Source organism: Patella vulgata, chromosome 8, assembly GCF_932274485.2.
Source record: "Patella vulgata chromosome 8, xgPatVulg1.2, whole genome shotgun sequence".
Classification (NCBI taxonomy): domain Eukaryota; kingdom Metazoa; phylum Mollusca; class Gastropoda; family Patellidae; genus Patella; species Patella vulgata.
In genome coordinates this window covers 51648364-51661323 of record NC_065886.2, presented here as the reverse complement: position 1 = coordinate 51661323, position 12960 = coordinate 51648364, and the positions used below count along the sequence as shown (strand labels likewise).

The 12960-nt window shown below is 35.4% G+C and overlaps 1 protein-coding gene across 1 annotated transcript; it reads left to right on the top strand.

The window, feature by feature from the left end:
- Positions 1 to 4920: 4920 nt before the first annotated feature.
- Positions 4921 to 12623, top strand: LOC126830661 (uncharacterized). Its single transcript, XM_050561068.2, has 6 exons — positions 4921 to 5049; positions 6703 to 6817; positions 7995 to 8083; positions 8689 to 8805; positions 9894 to 9950; positions 10679 to 12623. The coding sequence occupies exons 1-6, from the start codon at positions 4975 to 4977 to the stop codon at positions 10781 to 10783; spliced, it is 558 nt and encodes a 185-aa protein (XP_050417025.1). The 5' UTR covers positions 4921 to 4974; the 3' UTR covers positions 10784 to 12623.
- Positions 12624 to 12960: the final 337 nt, after the last annotated feature.

Sequence of the window (12960 nt, the reverse complement as noted above, 5' to 3'; positions counted from 1 at the left end):
GGGGGTGTTCCTAATACATGTTTGTGTACATCCTAACCCTTCCATCTCAAAAGCATGACTATTCACAAAAACCTGACAGAAAATATAAGTTCAAACACGCTTCTTTTATTTTAGACGGAGCCACGTTGGCTTGGTGAGTAAGACGTTGGCAAGAGTAACCTTTAGGTCCCGTGTTCTTTCCCTGCATTGGCCGCCGAGACAATTCATTGGGATTTTCCGGCGTGGTTCCCCATTGTCAGCGATGCAGAATAGAGGGTCTGGCAAGGGACAACGTATATCGTTCGGATGGGACGAAATACCAAAGTGTACACATTGGCGTGCACGTTAAAGATCCCTTGACAGTTGGAATTCGATATAAGAGTAGGCCGTTGCACCGCTGCCCGTGCAAAATTTTCCTCATATCTCATAGCACACTGTATGGGTATGCCCGTCTTCATTAGCCCAGTCAGGTCCCGTGACGGAGGGGGGGGGGGGCAGTTGGGACATTAATTGTCCAGGGGTCCGTACTCTAGAGGTTTCCGGAGGTATGCCGAGTAATGTTTTAAAAAAAACTGTTGGTATAAATTAAAAAAAAAAAAAAAGATACACTGCCATTTGGTCGTAAAATAGAATAAAACTGGTGACTTTTCTTAACGTCAGTCTACACTTTTGGAAAATATGGTGGATTAAAAACTATAAGACACCTGCCCGGGCCTTCGCGCCCCGGCCCTTCGTCATTCCGCCACTTGAGACTGTTGTCACCGTCAGGGTATCCGGACCCCTTCCGCTTGTATGCAGTCCTACATGATTTTGAGCATTGATAAAAATAAACGAATAGTTTATGTGATGAATTTCTTTTTTTCGTTTTTGATATTTTGGCGTCTGATGGTCACGGGTTTTGTTTTTCCATTTGTTTGCTTGCTTAAAATTTCCTGTCAAAATCGTGTATATCGGATTATTATTACATGAGTAAAACTAAAACGTAGTACATGCATTAGGAATATTATAGCTTGTTGTGTTATGTTATATCTCTGTGTTTTAGCAAAGTGACCTTCAGTCACCCCAGATATATGCCAAAATGGCGCTAGAGATCGTGCAGTATCCTTCAAATAATTTCGAGCCCGGGCGGACAGTACACCCCCGCGACCCTCCCGCTCGCCGATGTGCTTGTACCACGGGGAGCCCAGTCGGAGCATCACAGTAGGAAGTTAAACCCCATTTCATTTCATTAATTTCATTTATTTCAGACCAGAAAATCAGCAAATAATGCCATGGAAAAGGGGAATTGGTATATATGGACGCACTACAAGAGAACTGTCCTAACACCGGAAACGTTTTAAATTCTGTACGTTTTGGCTAATTTAATATTCTTCGGTATGTCGTTCCTTCAGGCAGCAGCAATGGACCGATTGTCAAATATTGATGTCTTTACACGAGGAAGTTTGTATAGTTTTGGGTTTTTAGATTTGAAAGTTCTTGGTGGTCATGTAAAAATTGAGAAAGGCATCTCGGGGCTAAGTTGTAGAGATTTGTAGCTGTATATGGGAGTTTTGTATTTTTTGGGAAGCCAGTGGAGTTTCTGTAGTAATGGGGTACCGAATCCTGAAGATGGCGCGTTCGTCTGAGTTCTGAATGGATTGTAGTCTGTTTTGTTGATTTTGTGATATATTGAGGTGCATATTGGTTGCCTGACAAACCTTTGATACCTGATGATTGATATTGAGCTGCTGGTCAAGCCAAACGCCAAGATTCTTGACAATACAAAGTGGGTCTCATGTTTCTCCTATTTATGATTCTCCGCAGCTACATTTGATATGGTAAACCCAGTCTTTGGGTTGGTGATGAAGGAGGGCTTGGGGTGGGTTGGTGCGGAGTATTAACTTTCCGTTTGCTTTTAGGATGGCCTTGGTGCTTGACCCTTTGAGGAAAGGTACTTCTCTCCCTGGACGGTGGTGTAGCAGTCACCTAATTTGGTAAAATACCTTACCGTTAAATGGAATGGATATACGCACATGGACAAGGCCGCGGATCTGTTCGTAGAAATTGTCACCCCGTTGGAAATATCTCAACTCCAGGTGCACTCTCTCTTTATCATGGTTTGGGTTGGGTGGATCGGTTCATCTAATTCGTCAAGTCGATTCTTCAAGATATGTAAGGCTTTGGTTCTTGGGACGTTGTTGAACAAATCCACAACATCATATGATATCACCTTTCCACATCGGTTTGGATTGTTAAATTGCATGCAAAAGTCTGTCTTTGATGAATGAGTCTACGGGCTTGCCTAGGAAGAAGAGTTGTTTGGATAAGTATTGGGCGGTACGGTATTGTGGGCCGAGTCTCTGGAACAGACTATAGTAAACGGGCTTTAATAGGGCCCTTATATATCTTATGTCGGTTTAGGGTGCGTTAGTTTTAGATGATGGAATAGGGATTCTGGGATTTCCTTCTGCTCTTTAAGACTCCTTGGAATATTGTAGTGTTTACCATGTTTGTTTTCAGTAGGATCCTTACGTATTCTTTTGTATGTTGTTCTGTCTCCCTATAACTGGTTAACAATGCTATGGTATTATACCAGACCAATATTACTTCGTTTTAATTTAGATGAATTCCTGTTAAAATACTCGTTTAACAGAGTTAGAGATTAAGGTATTATGAGCTTTTCTCGTAATTAATTCTAATCCTACCCACGCCACTGGGTATAGAAAGTTACCCCAGCTTTCTTTTACTTTAAGAACTCAACCATCATTAGGGTAGGACAAGGACAGCTGTCTAGTCGTTCGGATAGTACGATAAACCGAGGTCCCTTGTACAAATTGGCGTACACGTAAACGATCGCTTGGCAGTTGGAATTCGATATAAGAGTAGGCCGTAGCGCCGCTGCCCGGGCAAAATTTCCCTCATAGCACACTGTATGGCGTATGCCCGTCTTCATTAGCCCAGTTTAGGAGCAAAACAGTAGGACGTTAAACCCCATTTCATTTTATTTCATTAGGGTGTAACAGTGATATATTCCATCGGCTTTTTAAATCGGGTAAAAATTGTTTTTTCTAGAGGCACCACAAGTTAAAAACGCGATTTTTCGTACAATCAGGGGCCATAATCCATGAAGTTATACAGTCCGATATGCGCAAATATCGAAAGAAAACAAGGTCTTTGGGTTTTAAATATATATTTCAAGTTTCATCAAATTGAGATGAAATTGTGACCTCTAGAGTGTCAACAAGCTACTAAAAAAACGTGATTTTTCGTACAATCAGGGGCCATTATAATCCATGATGTTACGGTCCGATACATGCCAATATCGACTGGAACCGAGATCTTTTGGAGATAAACCTATATTTCAAGTTGCGTCAAAATCGGATAAAAAGTGTGACCTGTAGAGTGTCCACAAACAAATTGTGGTCGAACGGACAGGAGCGACGACAATATACACCCACTTGAAAATGTGAGAGTATAAAAATCGAATAATTGCAACTAACATTGTGGGAGATAATAAGGAGCCTAGTAAATCGGTTTAGAACGAATTTGGTGTCGTAGCCTACTATTTGACAGTCGGTTAAAAATATATTATATTATAAATAGTACTTTAGAAATGACTATTTTCAATTTAATAACACTTCATAATGAGATTTTGAAAAAAGAAACATAAACAAACTAACATCCAGGCCCGTAGCCAGCTTGCTAGCTTCGGAGGGGCAGTGAAGTTTTTAGGGGGGGGGGGGCACAGTCTACAGTAGGTATTTTAGAGCTATGATCGGAAAAATTTTTTTCGGGGGGCAAAACATTTTTTCGGGGGGGGGGGGCATTGCCCCCCTCTGGCTACGGGCCTGCTAACATCGTCTTATAGACATCGCCTGTGTTCCGTTCATTTCATTTTCATGAGAAAGTTGTGCCGCTAGAAAGCCACGACATACGACGTAAAAGTCGAATCAGGACGAAAATTTGGAATTATTCGCTATTAAGAGGTTCATGCTTATAGTTTAACCAAAGACCACGTCGCACATCGGTGAATAATTTTGAATCCCTTTTTGAATTAATTACTATGCTTATGTATCAAATTTGGGTGTTTACGTTTCTCCGAAAAAGTTACAAAAATCGTAGTTTAATATCTGACTGAAAAGTAAAACTCAAAAAAGATAAAGGAGTCGTCAAGTGTCACTGAAAACCGCTGATATAAGGGGCTATACTTTGGATGAAATTCACCTTGGGCCCCTGCAAAGACAATTTTGTGGCTTCCTCTGGCAAGTTTCTTAGGAAAGACTTGTCAACGATATCACACTTGGTGGAAGTGGACGTAAAACTCCAGAAACAAACGAACAAACGGGCTATATACGAAAGATAATTAAACTTGTTCCCTTTTCTCCACCCGATGTATTTTGTGTTAGTAATTAAATAGGGGTGAAATTTAGCAGGGGATATAAAAAAAAACCTGACTAAATACTCTTCCAAAAGATATTTAATATTATTAAGAAAGTAAAATGGTTTTAATTTACTGCAAAATTGTTATACTCATTTCATTTAATGTTTGCGATTTTGTTTTTTGGAGTTTTAAAATACCTTAATGAATAATTAACTTTGAATCTGTTTATATAACTTTCTTGTTAAACAAGTAAATACGTGTATACTGTATTCGAAGAGGATCTTTGGGTTTTTTTTTAAATAATTTATTTACAAAATTATCTTATAACCATTTCACTTCACGATACAAATGACTCATTGACTAAAATTCTTTACAGGTGATCATGAACAGGTAAAAATGGGGAGCAATCATTATTTAATGACATTTATAAGAAATATCCAATTTTTAACAAGTATTTATACTGTTGAAATTCATTCTTCTTTCTTTTTCAGGTAAAGTATATTGTACAAAATTACTTCATTCAGTTAAATGTATAAAATAAAATCTATGATATACACCTGTATTTTTATTTAATAATTTGTCCTAAAAGGATGACCTAATTACAGGTAGGAATAAACACAGGTTAAACTTCCAAAATGGCGGTGTTCAAGAACAAAATCCTCTGCTGGAATCTGACAAGTGCTGTATTTGTTGGCCTTGTTTATGTACTGGTACGTATATAAGAATATTAGATTTGTAACCATTTTATTGTGGACAAACGTAAGTTTAGTGTTTTTAATTATGTCAAAGGATCGACTAAGATGCGTGATTTCAAACCTGGTATTTGCTTAATTTTGAACACAACCATGTCCACATTTTTTCATCCTATTTTAATAAAACTTTGTACCTGTTCTAATTTCATACATATATCAGTGCGAGGTCGATAATGAGTTGGAATTTGTGAATACCTTTGTACACCCTTTATAAGATAAGGTACGGAAAATGATTGCTAGTCTAACCTCTTTTGAAGTGAATTGTATGGAGCGACATTCAGGACAAAGTTCTAATTATTATAAACCTAGTCTTAATTGTGTTACTCCAATGCATGTATCTTCTTACCTACATGTTAGGCCTATATTAAACATGCATTATGCAAGAGGCAATTTATCTGCCTATTGCAGGTCTTTCTTTAGGCCTGAAATGTTATAAAACTATTAATTAGACATTTATTAACATGAAAAGACCAATCAACTCTCGATGCCATCTTATGTGTAGGCCCTAATATTTTCATTGGATTTGAATCCGATCTGCTGTTCAACGTCTGTTGATGATTAAATGCAAAAATGGATATTCAAGACTTTGTTATTTATCGTGACCGCAGTAACAATGACAATCAAGGCTACAGTGATTTTAAAATAAGGTTTTCTCAGCTTAGAGTGAATTTAAGCAATTTGACCTAGTAAATCAGTTTCGAACAAATTTGTTGTCGCACTTTTTGATAGTCGGTTATCAGCAAATTCCCTTTACATTATCTAGTTTTTATCTATTATAGTGAGAATAACTGCCAGCTCTTTATCTAATCTTCCGTAATATGCATCTTTAAGAGGCCTATTTAAGCATGTAAAAATGATAATTTATAATATTAAACATGGAACTGTTGACATGGGCCTAGAATACTTAATTAACCACTTCACAAATCAACAACACATCAAATACAATAAAGTTGACCTTTTATTTTTTACATAAAGATTTTAGTTGTGCAGTTTATAAACAAAGTATCTTGATAATTCACCTGTTACTTCGGCTAGTATAAACAGTATACAGATTGAGGCTCGACCATTTTTAGGAAGAGGCAATTTAGCGTAGAAGTGGTACTCTGTTATTTTATTATGAGATTTAAAGGGACATTATGGGAGATTAGATAAAGAGCTGACTGTTCTCGCTATGATAGATAAAAAACAGATAATGTAAAGAGAATATGCTGAAAATTTCATTCAAATTGCTCCACTCTAAACCAAGATATTAACAATTTTAGGCCAAGCCTCGATCATCATTACTAAAGTCGGTACAATAAAAAAAGTAAATCACGATTATCCAATTTGACGTTATATCATCCATCACAAAATGTATTCAGATCCAGTAAATATCACAGGCTAGCGATGCCATCTAGAGTTGATTATGGTCTTGATAAGTTATAATTAATTATTATAATTTATGTAACATTTCAAGCCTAAAGAAAGACCTGCAATAGACAGATTTAGCTCTTGCATAAGGTATATTTAAAGTGTGGGTTAATAAATCATAAAATACTTGATACTAATTCTTGGATAAATCTTGGTATATTGATATGTATATGTATTTCACGTTTTTTTCCTTTCTTACAGATAACAGTATTTTTTGCAATTGTCTTGCGTTTAGTTGATTTGGCAGCCATTATATCTGAAGATTTTGAAATTAGTCAAGGATTTCATACACAGTGGAGATCTCATCAACATGAAGGTAGATATATCTTTACAAATGTGTGTTGTTGTTGTTCTTAGTTCGATCCCTGCATTGGCCGAGAAAGTTCATCCAAATTTTCCAGCGTGTTTCCCCCTTGTCACTGATGCAGGACGAAGGGCCTGACAAGGACAGCTGTCTAGTCGTTCGGATGAGACAAAAAACTGGGGTCCCATTTACACAATGATATGCACGTAGAAGATCCCTTGACAATTGGATATAAGTGTAGGCCGTAGTGCTGCTGTCCAGGCAAAATTTCCCTCATAGCACACTGTATGGCGTATATGCCTGTCTTCATTAGCTCAGTTCGGAGCAGAACAGTAGGACGTTAAACCCCATTTCATTTCATTTCATTGTTCTTAGTGTTAATATCCGCTTCCATGGAGGGGGATATCGCAGACAAGTTGTCCTATTTTGATTTTTATTATCTAGCACACTCGCAGATGTCTATCCTGTCGGAGGAAACCAGAGTACCTGGAGTAAACCCATGAGGTTGAGAAGATGACCCTATCCCCAAGCCACATACGCTCGTACCAGGGATTAAAACCATGACCGAAAGCCAGAGGTGACCGACCAGATAGAGTTTGAAACGTGAGACTCCCACAAATAATGGACCATGAGGTGTATTCATATACAACCTTCCACCACCACATAGATCACAGGGTGGTATACACAGTAATACTCACCCTTGTACATATATGACCCATGTACACGTCTCGACTATCACATATGGATCCCCTATATTATAACCTTGATTATCAAATAGGGGCTATAATATTCCAAGGTTAGGCCAACTTCAAGTCTGGTCAAAGGTCATGAGATGTAAACAGGGCTAGCGCTAATCCCAACCCTGTATTGAGTCATCTGGCGTGGTTTCAATTCCACGTTTGTACGTGACAAGGAGTAGGGTCATCTGTCCAACCTCGTGGGTTTTCTCCAGGTCCTCCGGTTTGCTCCCACTGCTAAAGATCCCTATGTGTAAGAGAATTATTGAAATAAAATTGAACCATATGTTAGTCCTGAAATGACCTAATTTGTGTTGAGTGGATGTTAAACCCCATTTCTCTCTCTTTTGTAGCAGAATGTTGAATGAAAATAATGTTTAATGTTGAATTTAATTAAATTCTCGTTAATAGATGACATACATGTACCTATATATTTTATGATCCCTTTTCAGCTTTTCTTGCAAGTGATATAATTATCCTACTCGGTCATTTTGCAACTTGGATATTTTCCATTATTATGGTATTGTCTGTCACAAAACAAGTAAGTTGTTACTAATTGTATGATTTTATGAGCTGGTTTTAATAAGATAAGCTTAAAGGGACAATAACACTCTTGCTGGCTTGACAGCTCCAGTAAATAAATATTAGCCTTATTCTAAGTATTAAATGTTTAAGTGTCCTACCTGTTGTGTAAATTATCCATTACATCCTATTTTACTTGTCCAGAGGGTTCGAAAATATTTTTAAATCCAAGTCACATCTGAAAAGGTTTACGTCAGGCTTTTCAAATCTTTTAGTGTGTTAAGATGAAATTTGTATCATCAATTAATTGGAATATTGTAAAATAGTACAATTTGTTGACCAGAATAAAGATTGGGACATTTATTCAGTTACAACAAGAGTGGTATTGAGCCTGTAAGCACATTCAACATTTTACGAATCTGATTACAATTAGGTGCAAAGTTTTGTGTTTCTGGATTAAAGATATTTCTCATAAACAGTGATTGAGTAAATTCTTAACTTAAATCTGAGAATGCTTTGTGAACTTGGGGCCATGGGTTCCTGTTTATATTACTTTTATAACAAACACTAGTTTCCTTAAAATCAAGGTTTATTATATTATTGATCATATTTTATCATCTTCAGCATTTTGTGATGTATATGGATACGATCAAGCTGTTCAGAAATTGGTTTGCGTTTTACACATTTGTAGAATTTTGTTTCTCTGTATTGGAATTCTCTTTCTATGGAATGAACACCTTTGTAAGTATTTTAATAGTCATTTTATTTACATATATTGATCAAGCATCCAGTTCATTAGTGTGCTGGCTTATAGTGAGTCTTCCCCAGTTGTACGTGACAAGGAGTAGGGTCGCCTATCCATCCTCGTGGGTTTTCTCTAGGTCCTCCGGTTTCTACCCACTGCTAAAGACCCCTACGTGCAAGCAAATTATTAAAATAAAATTGAACCATATGTTAGACCTAGTTTTTGTTGAGTGGACGTTAAACCCCATTTCTCTCTCTCTCTCTTTATAGTGCATTGGGTTGATCTCAGCCTTGTTTCCATATATGTTAATAAGTCACATGATATCCTACATTTGCATATCAAAGTTAGTGCTGTGCATAAGATGCTATGTAGAAAGCGTGAAGGACAAATGAGATGCGACAGAGGGCAAATGTAAAATGTAATGAGAGAAATGTAAAATGTAGATATGTCAAAAACTTATTTTCCAATAAAAACATTTGACGTGTTATATTTAACTTTGGTTCAATAGGTATTTTGACTTTATCATTACCAGTATTAGGACTTTGTACATTGTACGTTTTACATATAATGCACGGAAAAGACAATTTAGCAGAGCATTTAATATTGGCAGCGATACCCTTCCATATGTATGTGACAAGGAGTAGGGTCACCTGTCCGACCGCATGGGTTGTCTCCGGTTTCCTCCCACTGCTAAAGACTCCTACGCGCAAGCGACTTAGGGAAATAAAATGAAACTATATGTTGGTCCCGAAATGACATAGTTTGTGTTGAGTGGACATTAAACCCTGTTTCTGTCTCTCATGATTATCATTACAATATATGTATGATAAACATAATGAGAGAGAGACAGGTGTGTTGTTTTGTATCATCCAACCTCGTGGGTTTTCTCCGGGTCCTCCGGTTTCCTCCCACTGCTAAAAAAACCCCTACGCGCAAGTGAATTATGTAAATAAAATTAAACCATATGTTAGTCCCGAAATGACCTAGTTTGTGTCGAGTGGTCGTTAAACCCCATTTCTCTCTCTCTCTCTCTGTTTTGTATCATGTTAATGACATTAAAACACCTGTATGTTGTTTTTTTTAGCGATTGGCCTTTGTAGTTTTTATTTGGCTGTTTTGGATGTTTCGATTGTCTGTAAATGTGAGTATTGTTATTTTATGTAATCAATAATGGGTATTCTTCATCTTATTACAACATTCTATATGCACAGTTTTTCTGCACAGAATTAGCAAATCATCAGCTGAGAATTAAATAAAAATAAAAAAGGTATATATAAGTAAAAAAAAAAAATGTAACACGAGACATGGTTCGATTGGTTTTCCAAATGAGATGATTTTCTAAATGAAAGTATATTTATCATTTTTTATATGCAAACTTTGAAATGTAATTTGTTGCCTGGCAACCTTTCTTTTTATGTTGACGTATATTGTCGTCGCCCCTGTCCTTTCTAAATTGGCATCTATCGAATCATAACTTCATGGATTATGGCCCCTGATTGTACGGAAAAACACATTTTTAGCTTGTGGACACTCTTAAGAGGTCACAATTTTTATCAGATTTTGATGAAACTTGAAATGTTTATAACCCAAACATCTTGATTCCTTTCAATATTCACGCATATCAAACTGTAACTTTCTGGATTATGACCCCTGCTTGTACGAAAAATTGCCAATTTGTTTTAAGCTTGTTCTCTTTCCATCTCTTTGCAAAATGTGGGCGTATCTTGCCTGGCAACCTCTTGTTGAAGATTTGCAATTCGCTTTCCTTTAGTAAATAACAGACCCTAAAATCCTGTGTTTATGTTGTGTATTGAATAAATTTTATTGTCCGATAATTAAAGATTACTAATAATTCTTTATTATTTTTAGGTTGTTTTCATATTGGTAATGTCATCTAGAGATGAACAGATGAAGGGAGACATGGCCTATGAACTTCGATTCTCAGAAAAGAATTATTCGCATTCGTATGCTTAAAACTGTGTAAATAGAAATATTATGTTTAAGGAAATTTGTGCTACAATATATCCACCTGTGAAATGTTGTAGAAAACTTCATGATGGTGACCTTACATGTATGCAATTTCTACTTTTATTTCAAAAGGTGATTGAAAAAATTGTCAAGCATAATGATATCATAGTTAATAGTGAAACGGTACTTGATTAGAATACCAGGGCCCTGTTTCACGAAATTTTAACTAAAGATAAAATCCAAATTTTAGTAGATACTTCAATTTTGATTGGCTAAGCACTAAAATCAATCTAATATTATCCAATTAAATTACTAAAATTTGGATTTTATCTCAGTTAAAATTTCGTGAAACAGGCCCCAGAAACATAATCGCATCTATTATCATACAAGATTCATTTTATCTATATAGAGATACTGATGATTAATCAAATAAAACATATCTTTTATAATAATCTATTGAGAGTTAAAATTAGATACAAAATCAGCTTTCACTGAAATCTTTTAATATACCATTTCTGAATTCTTTATAGGTTATAAAAGTTGAATATCGTCGGTGAAGTGTCAAAAGGGTGTATCTAAGAATTTCTAAAGATTAAGAAATAGAACCTTTTGCATTTCAAAATTTCCACAAATCAAGATACAACATTTGGTCACATGATACCCAAAACAGGTCTAATTGGCGTAGAGATACACAGCTTAGACAGAAATGTGCATATTAATTGGGAGATTTTAAAAATGCAAAAAATTGTATTTCACTAAATTCTTGAGATACACCCTTTTGACACTTCACCCACGATATACAATTGAATGTTTAAAACAATCCATTGTGTAAATAATTTGCTGTCTTTTGTGTAGCATATATATATGTACTATATTCAAGTTATTACTTATCCCATGAATTATTCTGAAGTTAAATGAACATAACTAAATCATATTACACAACTTTGATAGTAGTTGTCTTCTAACATATGAAAGAAACATTTTATCTTTTATTCCTTGTAATAAGTCATTTTGTAAATATTATCATTACTCTTTATTTTTAATATTTAGTATCATATTTTTATTGGTAAACTATACATTTATTCTTCATCTGATTTCATAATTCTCAAATTGTCTATTCCAATCTCCCATACATTATGTAAGATTTAGATAAAGAGCAGACCGTTTTTGTTATAATAGGTTAAAAATAGATAATGCAAAATTATACTGAAAATTTTCATTCAAATTACTTAATCACTGTTTGAAGTTTTGACATAGATTATTATCGCAGCAACATTACTTGTTAATCGAGACTCAGCCTCGCTCCTGTGCCATTTTTAAATGAAATTATCAAATAGCGATCGAATTGCAATCCGTTTATATCTGCGCAATCTGATCTTCTAGAGAGTTGATTATGGGCTCGTCATGTGAATAAATGTCTAAAAAATAATTTATATAACATTTGAAGCCAAAATAAAGACCAGCAATAGGCAGATTTAGCTCTTACATAATGCATCTTTAAAAAGGAAGGGTTCTTATTAGAGTGGAATTGGACTCAAAATTTATGGACGATTACATTTTTTTTTGCCTAGGCTAATTATAAGATTCAACTAAAGAAATAATGACTTGGATTTGAACCATGTGTTTAGATTTATAACACACATCCAGTTTCTTCTATATTTTTTTATAGAAGGATCAGACTAGGTATCATAGATATTAATGTTTTATAGGAAAAATACATAAAATGTCCAGATTTACTACATTCCATGTGATTTAATTCAGATATTTATTTTAAATCATGAATCTAACAATATTTGTTTTATGAAATATTTTAACCTGTTCATATTTTTATATAATAAAATGTCAAAAAAACGGTTGTATATTGATTGTATATATATATATATTCAGACAATGAATGAAAATATATTCTAGCCTCCTTCATCCATTGGAGGCTTGATGAAAATATATTCAATGGACGCTTGAGTGATTGAATTAAGTAGGGATTATGCTGCTGGTCACAGTGGTCTCATCTATGCAAACCATAAATTAGATCAAATGGTTTTATGTGAAATTATAAACCTATAAGGGTAAATCCCTTTCATCTGTGGGGTATATTCTATGCCCGGAATAACTTGCAGTTTGAAAGTAGGGACGGCTTTAAATGTATACAGGGAAAATTTGGGGATCTTCTTCTGAAAGCTTTT

Bases quoted from the DNA above. Each gene is read 5' to 3' on its own strand.
- LOC126830661 (XM_050561068.2), top strand. From the start codon at position 4,975: ATGGCGGTGTTCAAGAACAAAATCCTCTGCTGGAATCTGACAAGTGCT. The intron at 8,084-8,688 runs GTAAGTTGTTAC...TATCATCTTCAG, and splicing joins TATTGTCTGTCACAAAACAA to CATTTTGTGATGTATATGGA. The intron at 8,806-9,893 runs GTAAGTATTTTA...TGTTTTTTTTAG, and splicing joins TCTATGGAATGAACACCTTT to CGATTGGCCTTTGTAGTTTT.